The 21,659-nt window shown below is 36.1% G+C and overlaps 3 protein-coding genes and 1 pseudogene across 4 annotated transcripts; all 4 read right to left on the reverse strand.

The window, feature by feature from the left end:
- Positions 1–1,478: 1,478 nt before the first annotated feature.
- Positions 1,479–4,778, reverse strand: LOC131648329 (uncharacterized). The gene is made up of 4 exons (XM_058918092.1): positions 4,503–4,778; positions 3,006–3,800; positions 2,287–2,636; positions 1,479–2,193 (listed from the first exon to the last, which is right to left on the reverse strand). The coding sequence occupies exons 1-4, from the start codon at positions 4,776–4,778 to the stop codon at positions 1,479–1,481; spliced, it is 2,136 nt and encodes a 711-aa protein (XP_058774075.1).
- An 87-nt stretch (positions 4,779–4,865) lies between these two features.
- Positions 4,866–5,654, reverse strand: LOC131648338 (uncharacterized). The gene is made up of 2 exons (XM_058918100.1): positions 5,203–5,654; positions 4,866–5,052 (listed from the first exon to the last, which is right to left on the reverse strand). The coding sequence occupies exons 1-2, from the start codon at positions 5,652–5,654 to the stop codon at positions 4,866–4,868; spliced, it is 639 nt and encodes a 212-aa protein (XP_058774083.1).
- A 5,384-nt stretch (positions 5,655–11,038) lies between these two features.
- On the reverse strand, positions 11,039–14,008 carry LOC131643418 (uncharacterized). Of its 2 annotated transcripts, none has more exons than XM_058913632.1 (2): positions 13,841–14,008; positions 11,039–12,928 (listed from the first exon to the last, which is right to left on the reverse strand). In XM_058913632.1, exon 2 carries the CDS (start codon positions 12,867–12,869, stop codon positions 11,241–11,243), a length of 1,629 nt encoding a protein of 542 aa, XP_058769615.1. In that variant the 5' UTR covers positions 12,870–12,928; positions 13,841–14,008; the 3' UTR covers positions 11,039–11,240. The 2 variants fall into 2 exon arrangements, with proteins under 2 accessions (XP_058769615.1, XP_058769614.1); XM_058913631.1 differs by having other exon boundaries at positions 11,039–12,925; positions 13,841–14,007.
- A 2,503-nt stretch (positions 14,009–16,511) lies between these two features.
- On the reverse strand, positions 16,512–21,020 carry LOC131648348 (dehydration-responsive element-binding protein 3-like; annotated as a pseudogene).
- Between the last annotated feature and the right edge of the window lie 639 nt (positions 21,021–21,659).

The raw sequence follows: 21,659 nt of genomic DNA on the forward strand, positions 1-21,659 counted from the left end.
AAAATGACAACTATTCGGACTGTAATATCTATAGCTGCTTCTAATGGATGGTCTCTTCATCAAATGGATGTGAAGAATGCTTTTCTTCATGGTTACCTGATTGAAGATATTTATATGACACCACCTCAAGGTTTGTTCACTTCATCCAAGGGTGTTTGCAAGCTTAAACGCTCCTTATATGGTTTGAAACAAGCACCCAGAGCATGGTACGAGAAATTCCGCTCCACTCTACTTAGGTTCTTTGCAAATTACCACCTATAGACTTACTCTTCTTTTGATCATGACTCTCCCCAACTTGGAGATCAACCTCTATTTAGATTATATGAATGCTCCCCTACTTTCTATGAAGGTCAAAGAGAAAACACATCACCAAATTTTATGGTTGATGGTCTAAAACAAAACTTTTTATTGAGATCAAAACTCACCAGGTTTTTCCTTAGTGCATATGATCAAATTTACCTTAATCTCAGGCTCAAAGAATGGTTAGCAAAGGATCACACTCTCACAGAAGAAAATAATTTTTAAGATGGAGTCGGCTCAAAGAACTCTCAGATTCAAACAAATGCCTAAATCACTTCCACAGATTTCCACAAACGATGCGACAAAATGGTTTAGCATGATACAAACAAGTCAACATAATCGATGGTCTCCTGCATATAGTAAACAATGGAAAGCTTTCCTCACAATGGTTAAGGCTAAGCCGATCCAACAGAAATAGTGTACCATAAAGAACTTCTGCAAAGTATTTACTAACAACCTACGTTTCATGCACACAATAGAAGTTTGAGTTTGAAAATTCATACCTGACTTGTTACTTATTGAAAAAGAAAGTGAAAACTGAAATTTTTGAACATTCACTCACTACCACTTTCATACATGTTGCTCCATTGTTGGTACTTTGCTCGAGATTTTCTTTGCGTTGTCAGGAATACTCACTCTAAATTGGGAACAACATAAATAAAATAAAATAATTTGTAAAAACAAGATCAACAATAAGCAAACAATATCATCATATCCGTTAGCAAACATAGAATCAATCTCATCCGCTTTCTCTTGTGCTGGGTTATTGGTTTCAACACCTGCACCCCCCACTTACTGGACAAGGATTGGATTCCAGCCAACCATAATATGTGCCTTAGCTTTCCCGGGACGGGAGATTTCTCCCCTTAGGTGCAGCAAATTCTTTAGTGCTGAATTTCAAACGGCCGCGCCTCGCCTAGTTACACCCGAGGCGCGCCAAACTCTCTGTTTGGCTTCGCGGCGCGCATCTTTGCCCACGCGGCGCGCCAAACTCTCTGTTTGGCCTCGCAGCACGCCTATTGTACTCACAGAGCGGTTTTGAGAATCAAAACTTATTTGCGAAGATAGGATGATACATAAAAATAATAGAGGAAAAACAAAAGAACTTACTCCGTTGGGTTGCCTCCCAACAAGCGCTTCGTTTAACGTCGCAGGGCTCGACGGTTGAGATCTTTCTCTTATGTGCTCAAAAGTGAGATTGTGCACACTTCTCTATCAAATTCTCCCCCAAGGTAGTTCTTTAACCGTTCTCCATTAACGGTCCAGCTTTCTTTAGTCTTACTATCCTCAATAGTAATAGCATTATATGATTTGACTTCCTTGATTAAGAACGGTCCTGACCATTTAGACTTTAGTTTCCCTGGGAAAAGCTTGAGTCTAGAGTTGAATAGTAGAACAAGGTCTCCCACTTTAAACTCTTTCTTCTTGATTCTCTTGTCGTGATACCTTTTCATATTTTCTTTGTACATCTTATTAGATTCATATGCTAGGTACCTGAATTCCTCAAGCTCATGGATTTGATTCTTCCTTTTCTTATAAGCCAAGCTATCATCTCTATTGAAGAATCGTAAGGCCCATAATGCTTTGTGTTCCACCTCAACAGGGAGGTGGCATGCTTTACCATAAACCATTTGAAATGGAGATGCACCAGTCGGTGCTTTGTATGTTGTCCTATAGGCCCACAAGGCATCATCAATTCTTACCGACCAGTCTTTTCGGGATTCTGATACAGTCTTCTCTAAAATATTCTTGATTGCTCTGTTTGAGATCTCTGCTTGCCCGTTGGTTTGGGGGTGATTTGGTGATGCTATCTTATGGTTGATATGATACTTGTCCAGCACTTTAGCTACCTGGTCATTAACAAAGTGAGATCCACCATCGCTTATAATCACTCTAGGCATCCCAAAATGTGTGAATATGTTTCGATTTAAAAATTTTAGCACCGTTTTGGCATCCGCTTTTGGTGTAGCGATGGCTTCTACCCACTTGGAAACATAATCCAATGCAACTAGAATATATTCATTAGCAAAAGATGGAAGAAAAGGCCCCATGAAATCTATGCCCCAACAATCAAAAACTTCTACTTCAATAATGGTTTGAAGCGGCATCTCATCACGTTTACTTATCCCTCCAACTCTTTGACATTTGTCACAATTCTTTGCATGATGGTGGGCGTCTTTGAAAATAGTAGGCCAGAAAAATCCGGCTTGGAGAACTTTTGTTGACGTCCTCCATCCGTTGAAATTCCCACCACTAGGTGCATTATGACAGTGCCACAAAATTTGTTGTGCTTCTTCTTCAGTAACACATCTTCTTAAAATGCCATCCTTACCTATCTTGAACAAATATGGGTCATCCCATACATAGTATTTTGCATCGGCTACCAACTTTTTCTTCTTGTTCCAATCAAAGTTTTCTGGTATGATACCGGTTGCTTTATAATTAGCAAGATCGGCGAGCCAAGGTCTTATTTGGAGTTGAAAAAGTTGCTCATCCGGGAACTCATCATTTATTTCAGCTTCTTGGTTGGTGACGTTTACATTGACCAAACGGGATAAATGATCTGCTACCACATTTTCTGTACCTTTTTTATCCCGGATTTCTATGTCAAATTCTTGCAAAAGAAGAACCCAACGAATGAGCCTTTGCTTCGAATCCGGTTTAGTAAGCAGATATTTAATGGCCACATGGTCTGTGTGGATTACCACTTTTGACCCAATGAGATAGGATCTAAACTTTTCAAGGGCATACACTATGGCTAACAATTCTTTTTCTGTGGTGGCATAGTTGACTTGAGCATCATTTAGCACCTTACTTGCATAGTGTATAACATGAAATATCTTTCCTTTTCGTTGGCCTAATACTGCACCGATGGCATAATCGCTAGCATCACACATTAGTTCAAAGGGGTTTGTCCAATCGGGCGCTACGATCACAGGTGTCGTGGCCAGCCGGTCTTTTAGGTCATTGAAAGCTTGAACACAAGATTCATCAAAATTAAAACAGGTACCTTGGTTGAGTAAATTACTCAACGGCTTGGCAATCTTTGAAAAATCTTTCACAAATCTTCTATAGAATCCAGCGTGACCTAAAAAACTTCTTACTCCTTTTACATTTATTGGAGGTGGGAGTTTTGAGATTACCTCCACCTTGGCCGGGTCCACTTCAAGTCCTCTGGAAGATTCTTTGTGTCCGAGTACAATTCCTTCAGTCACCATGAAATGGCATTTCTCCCAATTTAATATCAAATTGGTTTCAATACATCTTCCAAGTGCCACATCCAAATTATTCAAGAACATATCAAAAGTTTTTCCAAATACGGAGAAGTCATCCATGAATACTTCAATACTTTTTTCAATGAGGTCTGAGAATATGGCTTGCATGCACCGTTGGAAAGTAGCTGGAGCATTACATAATCCAAATGGCATACGTCTATACGCGAAAATTCCAAATGGACATGTAAAAGCTGTCTTCTCATGATCTTCTGGGTTCACCACAATCTGATTGTACCCGGAATACCCATCTAAAAAGCAATAGTAATTCTGCCCCGATAACCTCTCAAGCATTTGATCCATGAACGGTAGGGGAAAATGATCTTTCCTCGTAGCTTTGTTGAGTCTACGATAGTCGATGCACATCCTCCACCCGGTTATTGTTCTTGTTGGTATGAGTTCATTCTTGTCATTACGGATTACCGTCATGCCTCCCTTCTTTGGTACAACATGTACTGGACTCACCCATGCACTATCAGAAATTGGGTAAATCATACCTGCTTCTAGAAGTTTGATCACCTCTTTCCTTACTACCTCTTTCATTGCTGGATTTAGTCTTCTTTGCGGTTGAGCTACCGGTTTGAATTCTTCTTCTAACATAATCTTGTGCATGCAATAGGCAGGACTTATTCCTTTCAGATCCGCCAATACCCATCCAATTGCAGCTTTGTTCTTTTGGAGAATTTGAATGAGTCGTGCCTCTTCGTTTGGAGTCAACTTAGAACTGATAACGACAGGTTTATTTCCCTCTTCATCTAGAAAGACATACTTCAAATGAGATGGGAGTAGCTTTAATTCTGTCTTTGACTCTTTAACTCCCTTTTTTAACTCCAAATCTTCTATCTTTTCCTCCTTTGTGACCGTGTCGCCACCTTTCTCTAATTCCTTTAAAAACAACTCAATTTCTTTTTCTTCTTCTTGAGTAAGTACATTGAAAGATTCAACAAGAGATCTCTCTAAAGGGCTAAATAGATGAATTTGGTTTGTCACTTCCACTACACTCTCTTCAGTAACATCCATGCGAAAACAGTCATTCTTGTCTTTTGGTTGCTTCATGGCATCGAAGAGATTAAAACATACCTCTTCATCTTGAACCCTTAACTTCATTATACCATCATCAATATCGATCATCATCCGGGCTGTTTTCATGAATGGTCTTCCAAGGATGATAGGTGACTCCCTATCTTCTTCCATGTCAATCACCATGAAATCTACCGGAAACAAAAATTTGTCTACTTTTACTAACATGTCTTGTGCAACTCCATACGGAAGAGTGGTTGACTTATCTGCTAATTATAAAGTCATTCTTGTTGACTTCATCTCAATATTTCCCAACCGCTTCACTATTGACAGAGGAATTAAATTGATGCTTGATCCTAAATCGATCAATCCATTCCCAATATTTTGATTGCCAATTGTAACCGGCAATGTGACTCTTCCAGGATCTCTTGCCTTTTGAGGAAGGCGTGATATTATAGCACTACATTGTGCATCAAGTATGACAACTTCTTCTTCCGGTCTTTTCTTCTTTGTCAAAATATCTTTCATGAATTTCGCATATTTTGGCATTTGAGCAATTGCTTCGGAGAATGGAATATTAATTTGTAGTTGTTTAAAAATCTCCATAAACCTTGCATATTGCCTGGCGTGGTCCTTCTTTGATGGAGCATGAGGATATGGCAAATGTTGACTTGGTATCACGTTGCTTGCCATCTTCTCTCTACTGCTTTTTCTTTTCAGCTTTTCTTTCTTTTTAACTTCTTTATTCACATTCTCTTCTTCAGCATTATTATTAATAATTTCATATTCTTCATCTTCTCCATCATGTTTTCCAGCTTCCTCTTCCGTATTATCTTCAACTACATTCCTTTCAACTTCATTATTGCTTCCTTTTTTCCCAGTCCTTGTCACCACCGCTTTGCAATGCTCTTTTGGATTATCTTGCGTGCTGGCTGAGAATGTTGCATTTGATTGATTAGCTGCAAGTTGTTTAGCCAGTTGGCCCACTTGAGTTTCCAAACTTTTTATAGCTGCCTCTTGATTCTTGTTATTTTTCATTGACATTTGTATGAACTGATTCATGGTCTCTTCCAACTTAGATTGTCCTCCTTGTTGTTGTGGCGACGGTTGAGTGTAAGGTTGAAAGGCTTGTTGTTGATATCCTTGATTCTGTGACCTTTGTTGATAACCTTGATTGTTATTCCTTGGCGGATATCCTTGTTGATAAGGAGGATTCTGATATTGATTCTGTCTCTGTCCTTGATTGTTGTTCATGTAATTTACTTCTTCTTCCAACACTGGCGGGAAAAATCCTGTCTGATGCTCTCCTTTGCATAACTCACACTTCGCTACTTGATAAGAATTAGAGACTTCATTCAGCTCCTTGAGTTGTTGTGGTAATTTAGACATTTGTTGTGTCAAAAGTTCCACTTGTGATGTTAGTAACTTATTTTGGGCCAGCAGAGCATCACTGTTATTCAATTCCAGAATTCCGGCTTTCTTCTCTCTGACAGTTCGGTCATGATTCCCTTGACGATCATTCAGAGCCATTCGCTCGATTATCTGAGTAGCTTCAGCAGGTGTCTTGGACATAAGTGAACCACCAGCTGTGGCATCCAAGAGTGTCTTGTTTGTAGCTGTGAGACCGTTACGAAACATGTGGATTTGATCAACTTCCGCAAAACCGTGTCCTTTGTATTTTCTCAACATAGCTCTATACCTTTCCCACACTTCATTCAATGATTCATTACTACCTTGAGAGAATACTGCTATCGCTGTTTTTGCTTCAAAGAATCGGTTTTGAGAGTAAAACCTTTCCAGAAATTTTTCTTCTAAGGTATTCCAATCAGTCATCACTGTTTCGGGTTGATCCAGATACCAATCTTTTGCCTTAGATAACAAAGAGTGTGGGAACAACCTCTTGAACAGTGCTTCTTCATCAGCTTGAGCTACACCAGTTGTACCTACTAACTCATAGAATCTAGTAAGATGTGTATACGGATCTTCGTGATCCAATCCGGCGAAAGGGCTTGCACAAACCAACTGTATGATACCGGTCTTCAATTCTGAAATCCGCCCGTTGGCGGCAGTTCTAGCGAACTGTGGGTTGAGTCTTGGCCTATTAGCACATGAACCAGTAGCAGCCATGTTGACAACAGTAGGTTGTATAATAACTTCCGGTTCTTCTTCCGTGAATAGTTCGTGAAAGAAGAGTCCTTCTTGCGACTCGTCAATAGTTTCAAGTTGTTGTGACGATGTCGCGGTTGCGTTGTCTCTTGCTCTTGCTATGTTTGCTCTTCTTCGTGTTTCGCTGTTTAACCTCCTAGCGGTCCTTTCGATCTCGGGATCAAAAAGAAGTTGATCACTGGTGACTTTACTGCGCATACACGAATTTCTGCACAAACTAACAAACGAGTGAAACAACCAAATCAATAAAATAGTAACAAAAACTCAAAATAAAAACTATTGCAATGCGTGCAATATTGACACCAATCCCCGGCAACGGCGCCAATTTGTTGAAAGTATTTGTGGGTAAATATTTTCGGTATATATCGTATCCACAGAGATTGGTTTAATATTACTGCCGTTCTATAGTTGTTTATTTTGAGTTAGAAAAATAGTTGAGTTTGTTTGTTTATTCTCAAATTGCATCTAACAGAATAATAATTGACTGATAAAAAGCTTAAAGATGATTAACAATGGTGAATGAATTTGTTGAGTTCTAGGGTTCATCAACCTATTCCTATACAACTTATTAATTAATCCTTATTCGAACAATCATTTGAACCATTATCTTCACTTATCCTCAAATATGATTCCATGTCTGCAAATCAAATTAGATAAACTTTTACCGTTATGAGATTCGATCTCTCCAAATATCAATATCGATAATAGTAATTAAGAACGATAATTATGAAAACCCAATCACAAATCCATCTCTGCAAATTGGGATTGAATCACTGTAGTAACCTAGGGCAAAATTAGAATCCTTTCTTTCGATCAAAGACTCCACAATGATTTAAGATAAAAACAAGGTTTCTTATTGATAATAAATTCAAACAATTGTTCATAAGAATTAATCAACGGTATTGTATATTCATAGGTTAACTACTACCTTAAACTCAACAAGAATGATTTAGCTCTCCATAGACATGAAGAACAAACAAGTTTTCATGGATGAATTCATCTTCATCAAGGGAATGTCTTCAATTGATGTTAAATTCTCCGTCGGATGTTGTTTGTTGCTCTGGATTAGGATTGCTCTCTGAATTTCGCTCACAAAAGTCTCTCCTCTAAAAGTTATCAAAAAGTCCTCGTTTATGAGGGTTAGGGCTTGTATTTATAGCCTTTTTCTTTATAACGTCGTCACCGCGGCGCGACACGGGCTGGCGCGGCGCGAACCCAAGACAGAGGGTTTCGCGCGCCTCGCCTCTGCTTTGGCGCGGCTCGCCACTTGCTTTAAATCAATTCTTTGTGATTCCACTTCTTCAGAGCTTCTACGCTTGCGTGTTCCTTCGTCTTTGCTTCTTAACTTCAATATCTACACAAATATCACCCAAAGTAACGCAAGTTGTTCTACAATTAACATCAAACCTCGAAAGTTCAATTCTAACTATAAAATCCGTAAAATTCACAAGATCTATTCACTTCTAGCTCAAAAGGTAGTTAATTTAACACATGAAATTACCATTAATTCACTCCTAACAATAAGTATGTCACAGATTTGAATTCTATGGCTGGTCTCCAATCGGCTAATCTAGTGGATACTCCTCTTGAGGTTAATGTTAAATATCATCGTGATGATGGTGATCTCTTGCCCGATCCCTATTTGTATCGTCAACTCGTGGGTATCCTTAATTACTTGACTATTACTCGCCCTGACATATCTTTTGTTGTTCAATAAGTAAGTCAATTCATACACTCTCCTCGCCACCTTCACTTGATAGTAGTCCGTCGCATAATTCGTTACTTGAAGGGAAGCTTTCATCGTGGTTTATTCTTTCCTATTGGAGATGCTCCTAAATTGAGTGCTTATAGTGATGCTGATTGGGCAGGGTGTCTCGATACTCAACAATCTGTCACTGGTTGGTGCATGTTTCTTGACTCTTCCTTGATCTCATGGAAAAGTAAGAAATAAGCGAGAGTCTCTAAGTCTTCTACTGAATCTAAGTATCGTGTCATGTCTGCTGCTTGTTCTAAAATAATTTGGCTTCGTGGTCCTTTGGCTGAACTTGGATTTCCTCAAATAAAGCTAACTTCACTTTATGCTGACAATACAAATGCCACCCAAATCGTTGTGAATCTTGTTTTTTATGAACGTACCAAACATATCAAAGTTGATTGTCACTCAATCCATGACGCATATGATGAGCGACTAATATCACTTTCTCATGTTAGTACTCAGTTGCAGGTTGCAGATATTCTTACTAAGGCTGTTTCGCGTCCACGTCATCAATTTCTTGTTAGCAAATTTATGTTTATTGACCAGCAACATCAATTTGAGGGGGGTGCGAATAAGGATTTGTTTCTAGAATAAGGGTTTGTTCATAAAATAAGGGAAACAAATCAGAAATTGATTTGTTATCATTAAATGTAATTATATAGTGTAATTACTTGTATAGCCCTGTAACCTCTATATATACAAGAAATAACAATGAGAAAGATATGAAATCAGATTTCATGACAGTTAAGAATAATTATTGACTAGATAAAATTGTCGGTGCAATCACAATCCTTCAAAAAAGTTTTTAAAAACCGATAATCTAAGAAGTTTGGAATCGATATGGACCAGATAAAATTGTCGGTGCAATCATAATCCTTCAATGCTATGGGAAAAAATCCAATAATTATAAAAGGTTTTAAAAAAACCGGTAATCTAAGAACTTTTTAAAAACAAATCAATAAAATAACTCTATCGAATGTTTCAGAAATTGATTTGTTATCATTAAATGTAATTATATAGTGTAGTTACTTGTATAGCCCTGTAACCTCTATATATACAAGAAATAACAATGAGAAAGATATGAAATCAGATTTCATGACAGCTAAGAATCAATATGGACTAGATAAAATTGTCGGTGCAATCACAATCCTTCAAAAAAGTTTTTAAAAACCAATAATCTAAGAAGTTTGGAATCGATATGGACCAGATAAAATTGTCGGTGCAATCATAATCCTTCAATGCTATGGGAAAAAATCCAATAATTATAAAAGGTTTTAAAAAAAACCGGTAATCTAAGAACTTTTTAAAAACAAATCAATAAAATAACTCTATCGAATGTTTCAGATTTATCTGAAAAATCCGGTTATCCATTGGAGAATTTATTTTTCCACCTTTATGGTATGGGACGCACCTATGAAAATCCAAAAACACTCTTAATTTCTTCGGAGATGCATCTCCAACCACACTAAATTTCATTTTTGCCAAAATTTAGTTCAAAGATACATGTCCGAATATTTCTAAGGTTAATTCGGAGATGTATCTTCGAAAATACACCTGAAGTTTCTTCTCAATCGACCAAAGAAAATTCTTCATAGGGAATACGTTTTGTTTATTTTGTGGTTGTGCCGAATAGTCTAGTGTTTGTGTTGTTGAACAATGGCGTCGTTTGCAATTATTGGCTCAACCTGGTTTCTAGTTTTTTAACCCCCTCGCTAGTGAATGTCTCGTCATTATTCTCTCTACCCGTATTGCTTCCCTCGATGTAAAAATCGAAACCGAAACCAAAACCAAGGCAACTAGTATCCTGAATTTTTCATTTCTTGTTCTCTAAGACACTATTTGATTTGGTTTTATTTATGTTTTTTTTTTGTGTAGGATAATGTTTTTGTGCGGATGTTGTGTTCGATTCAATACCGTGTGGTTAAGGAAAATAATGATGATGCTTTTTATGAGTTGCAAAACCCACAGGCACATATCCAGGCTTATGTTTTTTATGGTTTGTGTTTTTGCTCTTCTTTTTTTTATTTTTAGAGATATATATCCAAATTAACCTCAAAAAAATTCAGAGATACATCTCAAAATTAAATTTTAACAAAAAAAAAAATTTGTTAATTCGAAAATGTATTTTAAAAATTAAGAGACACTTTTGACATTTCTGCAAAGACTTGGGAGAGGGAGAAGGTAACAGAATACAAAAACAAATTTCCAAATATGGGGATGCCAGGTGAAATTGGGTCAAATTGAAAGGGATGGGTGTCAGGTACAATTCTCCTTCTAATTCTAGCCTCATTTACGTTCAGACAGAAAATCACAAAGCTGTTATTAGTGGCCCACTGAAACTGAAAATAGATTGGACAACTATTAACACCGATCGTTTTGCTATTACTACAGCTAGGTTCACGTAACGTTTATTATTGGAGGTATGTGTCATGTTTCATGGTAGATTGATTCTTTAACATGTCACATTAACATATTCTCAGTTCTTAACTCTTACTCCACATTATTACCAACTATATGTATCACATTTCAACGAAAGAATAAGTAGCTAGCATAAAAATAAAAGAAGCAATAGTATCACAGAAAGTGGAAAGTGAAAGCTACAAATAAATTATACATATCCAGACCCAGACACAATCATACACCTTATGTACCTTTGAACATCTTCTCTTGATACATTTTTGAATCAAGCAAAAGTTTCTATAACCCAATCATCATCCTCTCTAAGTTCACTCTGCAGAATTTTCATCACCTTCGTTTCCTTCGTTTTGAATATCCGGCAACGTATCAAGATCAGTTCGAGCCGTTGCCATATCCTCGTGTGTGTTCTGAGTATCAGAAGAATCAATTGCGTCGTGTATAACTGCGTCTAGAATTTCATTGGCAGAGGAAGAGTCTGACTTTTCATCCACGGAGGCGTCAATATTCTGTGTTTTGTTTGCTTCACTAGTTTCAGTGATACCTGTGGACTTGTCACTTTCGATGGTATCAGAGGTCGCATTATTATTCGAATTACCAAAAATGGTTTCAGTTTCATTTGAAGCTAAGGAATCCATCGTTTTCTCTAATGCACTATCCCCTAGAGTGGGAGATTCTTGCAGAGCAGCATCACCATTATCCGGTTTAACAGAGACTGTTGCAGCATTATCAGGCAGGTCTCCTTCAGAAGTTTTGTTGCCAGTTTGCTCTAACCCCTCTGTTTGCTTTATATCTCCAGCAACTGTTGTATTTGCCGTCGCATTTTGAGCATTATCAGACTCGGATACGATAACTGTTTTAATTTGTTCGGATGAATTTGCCGTGTCATCACCAGCGCCTGTTGAGTTATTGCTTGATTCAGTAATCACTGCTGTCAGATTACTTCCTACATCCAAGTGGCTAACAGTGTTTGTTTCGGCCGTTTCAGTAGACGAACTGTTATTTCCAGTCTCTTTACCAGCAGTCACATTAGAAGAAATTACATCTGCCACTTCAACTTCTCTATCCTTCAATTCAGAATCATTTTGATTCATGTTATTCTCATCGGAATGATAAGTTGTCGCGTTGTCTGGTTGTTCAATATTCATTTGTACGCTTAGACCAGCCTGAGTCAAATTAATCGGTTCAGTTTCAGTGCTAGTTGTCTGAGTGTCATGAGCCACAGCACTAGACGCATCATCGCCCTTGTAATGTTCCTCCCGAGCTTCGTGATTCTCATCGTTTTCAACTGAACTCCCTTTTTCTTCATCCTCCTTCTCTTCATTCTCCGTCTCATCACTATCTTCTACTTTGTCTTTCAACTCATCTGCATCATCGTCATCTTGATCATTATCAACATCTGATTTCTCATGATCATTTTCATCTACCTCAACATCTCCTCCTTCATCTTCGATCTCTTCGGTTTTATTTTCACCTTCCTCCTGTTCTTTTGTTCCATGCTTATTTTCTTCTTCATCTTGTTCTTCTCTCCCTTCATCTGTTCCATGCTTATTTTCTTCTTCATCTTGTTCTTCTCTCCCTTCATGCTCGCTGTCTTCACTTTCTTCAGTTTCGTGTTTGTTCCCTTCTTCTTTGGGTTTCTCTTCCGCAACCTCTACTATAGGTTCATCCTCTTCCTCTTCGAGCTTTCCGCTGTGATCTACTTCATCCTTAACTGGTTTCAGGTCCTTCCTACCGTGTTTCACAACCTTATCCGTCTCAGTTCTAACCGATGATAGTGTTGAATCATTCTTATCGAAGTCCTTCTTCTTGTCGTGATTGTGCTTAACCTGGTAGATCAACCAGAAGCACACACCAAGCAGCAGAATAACTTGCAGAACATGCTTTATCTTAACACCTTTGGATCTTTGATTCCTACCACTCGGAAACCTTTTTATCATGATTAACTTAGTAAGAAAAACCAACTCGTCTACTCCAAATCACAAGATTAACCCACCTGCTTCAGTTAGGAAACGCAATACTAAGAATCTCAAAAATCTACAATCATCGATAACAATTCGCGACTAAATTTCCAAATACTTATCAACAACAACAACAGCATCATAGACTACATGGATCAAATGATATCATATCATAATGTTCTATCTTATTTCCAACTCACTAACATGTAGGACATATAAAGGTTTAAAAATAAGTCCAGCCGCGACAAAATGGTATCAGATGGTGCTGATACCAATACCGTTATTTACCGTTTTTACGATAGAGAACAAACTGTGGTTATATCACACTGTGACGACCACAATCAGTGTAGTGCTGCAATATTTGTACCAACCGAAATCCCTAAAGCCTTTACGCGGGCCTGTTATTTAAACCTTAAACATTGTATATAGAAAACACTAACAAGAGCACTAACTGACCTCAATAAAGAAATGAATCAAAAGGATTAAGAACTACAAACTCTAAACAAGAACAGTTTACTTAAAAAAGAGGAAATTTGTACAAAAATGCAGTAACAGACACACTCTTTCTCAGGTTTGTGGGCCTTTTCCAATTCAAGTAAGCAATGTTCAACAAAACCATGTTAACAATACACAAAAAGGTTACAACTTTTATACTTAACTACCATGCAAATCAAATTAAGAACCGATTCTACTACAAAAATCAACTAAAAAACAGTATAACAAATCAATCATAATAACAGATCAATGATTAATAAGAAACAGAAACCTATTTTGTACCCTCCTAAGTAAAAACCCCAAATGGTTGAAACTCATGATTATGTTAGAGTAACAATAAAGATTGAATCTTTATGAAGATTTAATGAAACCCATGATTGAAAAATGTAAGTAAACGATTGTTGTAGTAAGAGTAAAGAGAAAAAAGGAAAGAAGTGAGTTGGATAGGATGTTACCTGAATGGGAAGAGGAATGGAAAAGGAAAGGAGTGAAGAGGAAGAGGAAGTAGAGTTTGATGAGAATCTTGTGTGAGAGAGAGAGAGAGAGAGAGAGAGAGAGAGAGAGAATATAGATATGTAGGTGTTGAAATTGAACTGCTTTTCTTTTGGACTTGAAACACGATCTAACCAAAACAACCTTGACATTGACCATATCAAAGCTAGTAGCTGCCCTTACATTATTAAGGATATGAAATACATTTTTTTTTAAATTTTGGATAAGATTATTATTTTTTATATATGTATATAATTATTTATTATTTTATTTTATTTTATATTTTTTTATCTTTCAAGGATAATATTGCCAGATATTAGTTAAGGTTTTAATTAGTTTAAAATGAATAAATAAATAAAAACAAAAATTTTTAAAAATGAAAATTTTAAAAGAGTGAGTGAAATATAAAATATAAAATTATTTTTTAAAATAACAACTTCATTTTAAACAGAAAAAAATTTATATACGATTTCGTAGGTGTGATTTTTACTATTTTTCAATAAAAATATAACAAGTGTATAATTTTCTCTATGATATATACAATTTCTTCATATTTTTACTTCCTAATCGATATTCTGGACGAAAACAGATATTGTTGATGTTCCTACGAAACATCATTAATTTAGAGAATAAAAAAGATGATGGATGAAGTTGGGGCAAGAAAGAGCCCACATTCACGGTAAAAAAAAATACAATATTTGATTAAAATAATATTTTAAATATTAATATAAATTATAATTTGTTTTAATTTCCTTATAAAATGATTTGGCAAATAAAAAATTAATATGTTTCATGTCACATGATAAAAAAGTGTCACATATTGAAAAATCGAACACTCTAGTGTTTTTTGGATCAAACCAAAAGACGAGAGGCCAAATTTGTTTTTTTTTTTAATAAGAAACCTTTTTATTTTTTTTTAAATAAGGTAATAATATATATCAAAAGAAACCGAAAGAGGGTACAAGTTAGCCTCCGAGATTACGAAAATCTAAAGAAAGGTATGCCTAACATATTCTTTACAAAATCATTCATAATTCCCAATGGGATGGAATAAAAAAAAATGGTAGAACTAATGCCGAGCGCAAAATTCGCCAAAAAATCGGCACAAGAATTACCTTCTCTATAGATGTGAGTGAGGCCAAATTTATTTTTAAAAAATAGAAAAATTGATTTTGCGAGAGATCAAAATTACAATTTAACCTAATAAATACTTACTGAATAATAAAAATTAATATTATAAAAAATATATAAAACAAATACTTTGTATGTTTATATACAACAAAAATATTTATTTTTAATGGGTAGGGTGAGATAGTTCAACTTATAGATATTCGCGGTGCGATTTGAGCGATCTTGAAGTAAAAATCTATCCGAATTGCAAAAAAAAAATATACAGTTTAATTTGGTTCGGTTGTATTTTAGAAACAAAATCGAATCAAACCAAACTAAACTAATGTGGTTTGAGTTTGTTCAATTCTTACAAGAATTTTATTAAGCCATAACTACACATATAGAGGACAATGTAATTTTGTGTTTAATTATTCATACATTATCATATAATAAATTTATCATTGTCAAAATAAATTTATAATTTAATGCTTAAATATGAATTCCATCCGACTCTTTTATCTTATGTTTAAAGGACTATATATAAAAGGATTAAAAATTATATTTTTATTTTTATTTTATCCATATCAACGTCAAAAAATAAAAAATAAAAAATAAATAAATATATAGTAATTTTATTTCGGATGAAAATTATAGTACTTAGAAATAAATAATGTTTTATATTTTTGTTGGTATCTAAATTAAAATAAATGTCATATGTAGAATATGATAATATAATATCATAACATAATATCGTTTGATTTATTTAATTTGATTTGTAAAATATTAATTACAAATCAAACCGAACCACGTTTAGCTGTAAAAAAATCAAAACACTTGTACAATAGAGAATTTTATTATATGATATCATTTTCAATAATTTTGTTTTGTCTTCCTTTGATGGTTTGAGTTTGATCAAATTGATCTCTTGGGATTGGTTGGTTGTCTTCTACAAAGGGGATGTTAATGGTACTTGAGAAGAGTGGTGTTTTGATCCTAGGCTAGTGCTTTGTTGATAGTTTTGAGGGGAGGTGTTCTCCTTTTGTATTCTTGTTGATTCTTGGATTGTAGCACCCCTAGTGCTATTTAATGAATCCCTTTTGCTTAAAAAAAAAATTTTATTTATGCTTGTCAATCAAAAGAACTAATAATAATAAATATAAAATAAAATAAACAAACAAACATTTTCTACATGTATATTTGCATTTTATTTCCATTATTACATCAAAAACACAATAGCAAATTAAAATCCAAAATTATATATTCCTGCATGCAGCAGCAAATATTACAACAAACCCTAAACAATAAACTAAGAGACAAGAAATGTATTTAGCCCTTAAAGTAAAAAATTGCAAAAGGACCCTTACAAGTTACACATAAAATTTAAAATAAAATAAAATAAAATATATAACTCAAAAAAAGACAAAAAAGAAAGAAAAAAAGTATAAAACAAAATTAAAACTAAAAACCATAGAGTAATTTGGTAATTAAGATTAATGCTGCCACAATGAACCCTCAAAACGATACTTATACTTTCAGAGTTGTCTTGATGCATTGAAATCTGATCCCAACTGTGTGAATAATAAGGCCATTCATCAACCAGTCGGAAAACACCATATTAACTGGGTCGGGTAATTCAAAACTCGTTCCCAATGCTGGTAGTTCCACAATCTCACCGAGTTCGTCAGGTGTTGACGATTCTTCGGAAGAAGAATCCGCCAACGATGACGACGGAGATTGCGACAGCGAAGAGGAGGAAGATGAAGAAGAAGAGGATGTATGTGATTGAGATCTTGTTTGTTGATCGGGAACTTCCATGGCAGCGGCTTTCACGGCGGCGGCTTGGACATCCCGAGGAGATTTTGACTCTGGTCGAGGCATCGAATCTGCGAGTTCAGGGAACTTGAGGATGGCTGAGTTTCCTTTGATGGTGAGAGCAGCCACGTCATGAGCACGAGCCGCCATTTCCGCGGTAGCGAACGTGTCGAGTCAGATCCGGGTGGTTGCTGTTGGTGCTATCTCTGGGCCATTTGGGCCGGTTTTGAACCGGTTCGGGTAAACTGGGCTCCTCCGTAGTAGTAGTAGTAGTAGTAGTAGTAGTATAGGCTATTTTCCCTGAGATAGGTTGAGATAACTCTAGCTCTCGCATTAACTTATTTAAATTTATTTATTTTGAGACTAATAATATACCCGTGCGGATCCGTGCGGCGCACGGGTAAAATTTATTTAATAGTACAAAATTATACTGCAAATTAAGAGTAATATTTATGTATGTTTAACTGCTTATTTTTTTTAGATTTAACTGATTGTGTCTAGTATCACTTTAATAGGTGCAAAGTAATATTTATACATGTTTAATTACTTAAATCTAACTTGTTGTGTCACATAACATTAAACAAAAATACCAAGTTTTAATGAGTAAGATGTAATATAATTTTGAGATAGATATTGTAAAAATCATAACAAAACTAAATAATGATTTTATGTAGCAATGGATATATAATGAATTATTATTCACTTGTGTATTTATATAATTGTTATTTAAAATAAAATAGGTATCATGTTGATAATGCCCCGTAATAAAAATAGAAATTTTGACATTTGAAATTAAGAATTTCGTAGATCAAATAAAGACAATTGTTAATTAAAATAAAATAGGTATTTTGGTGATAATGCCCCGTGAAAAAAATAAAAAAATTTAATATTTGAAAATAAGAATATTGTGTCTCAAATAAAGTCAATTGTTAATTAAAATAAAAAAGTATTTTTCTGATAGTGACCAGTCGGTAAAGTAAAATTTTTGATAGTTCAAAATAATTTTTTTTAATAATTATGAATAATTTTTAATAATTATAAAATAATTATATTTTCGGTTGAGTAAATTTTTAGGTGTTCCTCATAGTTCCATTAAAAAAGATTCAATTTATTAATTTATTTATTTTTAGAAAAATGAAAAGGAAAAAAGAAAATTGAGGGAGAAAAAATTAAAATGAAAGTGAAAGCATTGAAGAGAAAAAGACAAAAAAGTGAAAGCATTAGAGAGAAAAAGACAAAAGTGAAACATGTGAAGTGAATGTGAACAAAGAGAAACCTAATGGTTAATGTTCTGGACCGGCCCAATCACCGTTATTGGGCCAATCCACCCTTCGGCTCAAGGCACCATGGACACGCGCATGACAGCCTCCCCCGGCCCGTTCCGGGCAAACACCAAAAGATAACCGACCACGAGAGAGCCGCGTGCCCGGTAAACGACTAGCTCATGCGTTACCTAAATCCACGCCTTAGAAAGAGGATCCGATTTCGCTCAAGGATACTGTCATACCCCAAAATTTGCCCATACTATTTCTCCTATCCAAGAGTCAAATCAAGATACAAAGCTCCAAGACATACTCTCCTAAGCAAAGATCAGAGAATTAGGATTTTGTTGTTCTGAAGAAAAATCAATGAATCAATAGCTCCAAGGCATTCCATATGGTCCATGATGTCTCACATTATCTCCATGATAAGTTTCAGGTCTTAATTCAAAAGATTGACCCCTCAATTGTTCAAAAAATCAACAGTCGACTGGGTTAACTTAAAAGTCAACTGTGGTCAAAGTAAAGTCAAAACTCCTGTGTTAGACGCTGGCCTAAGGATCTAGAGGGGGGGTGAATAGATCTCACAAAGTTTTTTCGGAGTTAATTGAACTTTAAGCGAAAGCGGTTCTGAATCGACCTGCGTCTATTCCGAACCACTATTGAAACGATTGTATATGTGTTAAAACCACTAAATAGCTTGAGATAAACGATAAGAGAATACCCTATAGAATCAATATGTCGCTCTAATGAAAATTGATTAACTTCTTATATGATGAACGATGTTTGCAATGCAGTAATAGTGAAAGAAGCAAAAACACAAACACTTGGTGATAATGATCAAATTGATAGTGATTCAATGTGTGATGAATTGTGATGTTTATACAGGTTCTTAATTCACAATTTTAACACTTGAATCGTTGATCAATTTGCAATTATAACCAAATATGAACAGAACGTAAATGAAAAGATAAAAGCGACAAGAACACGATATTTGTTTAGGCAATTCGTCGATCGTCCTCGCTACGACTACGTCTGCCCCCAATTCCAAACTGAAATTGGGAAATCTTCCATTAATGTTGAAAGCAGTTTATACAAAGAAGATAACAAAGCGATAAACAATAAACCAAATTTGTCGATCCTTTGAATCTTCTTCCCCCTTAATCTTGAGTCAGATTAAGGTCTTCCAAGAGCTTCACTTTGATCCCTTTCTGCAGTGTCTTAAATTGCTCGAACACTTGTTCTTCAATCTTCACACTCAGCTGGATCCTTGATGAAGCTTCTTGATAAAAACCCCCAAAATTCACCTATCTTGGAGGACAAAACCCTCAGATTTTATTCACCAAAAACCCCACAAATCTTCACCCACTAGGAATCTTCAATTCCGTTCCATGGACGTTATCGAACTCGATCACTAACCCTCAACACAAGAATGATTATGTGTAATTGTGTTGGAGATGATGAAGAACGAAGATGAGAAGCCTTTGTGTATCTTTCAGTTGTTGGTGTTGAGAAGCAATAATGAACCTTGGACAATATATATGAGAGCTTATCAGTTGGAGCAGAGAAAACCAGAGATTTTGGTGTTTTTGATCAATTAGGTCGACCTCTTGTAGTGCTTAGGTCGACCTAGCAGAGGTGCATTAGCTTTGAATGATATTTGCTCCCAGTTAGGTCGACCTGTTAGGGAAGTAGGTCGACCAGAATTCTCTTTAAAGGTACACTTTAACATACATGATAATCCAGGAGATTAACAAACAAGGCACAATACGACAATATGTAAGAATATAACATAATGATAATGAAATGAAATGCAACAATATGATGATATGATGGAGAATGCATCCTAACGCCTGCCCCTTATTCCTCTTCCTCTTTGAAATGTATGAGGACGATCCTCTTCAACTTGTTCCAACAAATCAAGCACAGATAGATTGAGGGTGTTGAAGCTTTGGCTTATGTTGGCATGACGATGCAATGCCGTTTCCTCAAACTGATTCTGTCTTAGAGTCGAGTTGGAGGCAAAAGTCTCAAAATCGCTTTTGTGGTCTTGAACCAAGCTGTACAACGATTGATATTGTCGTTGTTGTTCGTCATAGCGATCTTGTTGGAGCTGTTGCATTTGTTGGAATTGGAGCTGTTGTGTGTCGAAGTGCTGTTGTTGTTGGAGTTGCATATTTTCAAGCATGGAGATGATGTTGGACTGATCCGGCGGAGGTGGAGCCGTGTATCCCCAAGGAATTTCTTCCTCTTAAGGAGGGACATATTGCCAATTTGGATCCGTGTCATGAGCTACATCTTCCATGGTGTGATCCTCATCATTTGCTATTTCTTGATCATTTCCTTCTTCTTCATTTCCTGCAATGTGACCAAATTCCATAGGATCATCATAGTTGTAGATGATTTTTCCGGTTCCCTTTTGAATGAGATAGTAGATTTTCTTATTTGGATCCCAATGGTATCCCATGAGGGTTAAGGTTGTTTGGGAGAAGTCTTGATTCTGTTTCATGTGAATGTAGGACAAACCATCGAGTTTCATGCCGAAATAGTTCACGATTGTTTGAATGATCGAGCCATAACATAGAGCAGTAGTCTTCTGCTGTACCTCTTGAAACTTGGCAGTTAGAAAGTGTGGCCAGTGCACACGCGTCCTGTTTTGAATCAGGTACATTAACACAACCTCATTTCGTTCAATTCTTGAGAATCCGCCTGCTCGTGGTTGAATGACTCTTGAGATAATCCAGTTGAGGAACCTAGGATCTCTTTTTAGGTGACCGGCTGTGATGGATTCATTTGTCTTGTCAAAGACGGCAGGGTCTTTGAGAATAGATTTCATGTAGGCGACATGATCATAGTTGGCTGGAATGTCACCGTCTTCTATACGGACTTCATCTCCCAAGAGTGTAAGACCAAAGATACTTATCCAGGCTCGTTTGTCAACAATATGGGATCTCGACCCCATCTTAAATCGAAAATTACAACCTTCCTCTCTTGTGAACCCTGCATAGAAAGCCCTAACAGTATTCTCACAGTACGGTGTGGCACATTCCAAAAGGGGATGAACATTTTGATGCTGAACAAGACTGACAACATCAGGAATGTGCATATGCTTAGCAACATGTTGATTAAAGATATATTGCTTGACTACCTTCCTCTTCATTTTCCATTTTTCAAAATTTTCTTTGCAATCAGGATGAACAAGGGCTACAGCACTTACCGGTTGAGAGGATGATCCAGATGCGATTTCCTTTCCCTTTCTTGATTTTGGAGGCATTTTTGCTGATGATTTGTGTGAGAGGGATGATTTTTGACAACCTTTGAACTTGAGGAATTAGGGTTGGCCGTACACAATGATATGAGAATGAGTGGGAATGGAAAGAGGAAAGATTAGTTATGTATGGGGATGGGTCGGGTCGACCAACAGACCCAATTTTGGGAATTGTTACAGTAGTGGGTCGACCTAAATGAAGGCTGGGTCGACCTAACAGAAGCAGTGAGAAAAAGCATCAAATTAGGTCGACCTAAAATATGGGTAGGTCGACGTAACTGAGCATTTTTGGTTTCTGTTGAAAATTTTCTTCTGTAGGTCGACTCAGATGCA

Source organism: Vicia villosa, linkage group LG1 (assembly GCF_029867415.1).
Source record: "Vicia villosa cultivar HV-30 ecotype Madison, WI linkage group LG1, Vvil1.0, whole genome shotgun sequence".
Taxonomy (NCBI): Eukaryota; Viridiplantae; Streptophyta; class Magnoliopsida; order Fabales; family Fabaceae; genus Vicia; species Vicia villosa.

Coding starts and splice junctions, on each gene's coding strand:
- LOC131648329 (XM_058918092.1), bottom strand. CDS start 4,778: ATGGTGATTGACATGGAAGAAGATAGGGAGTCACCTATCATCCTTGGA. Junction 3,801..4,502: donor CTCTTGTTGAATCTTTCAAT/GTACTTACTCAA, acceptor GGGTACAATCAG/ATTGTGGTGAACCCAGAAGA. Junction 2,194..2,286: donor GCATTGGATTATGTTTCCAA/GTGGGTAGAAGC, acceptor TGGGATGCCTAG/AGTGATTATAAGCGATGGTG.
- LOC131648338 (XM_058918100.1), bottom strand. CDS start 5,654: ATGAATCAGTTCATACAAATGTCAATGAAAAATAACAAGAATCAAGAG. Junction 5,053..5,202: donor CACGCCAGGCAATATGCAAG/GTTTATGGAGAT, acceptor TGCACAATGTAG/TGCTATAATATCACGCCTTC.
- LOC131643418 (XM_058913632.1), bottom strand. CDS start 12,869: ATGATAAAAAGGTTTCCGAGTGGTAGGAATCAAAGATCCAAAGGTGTT.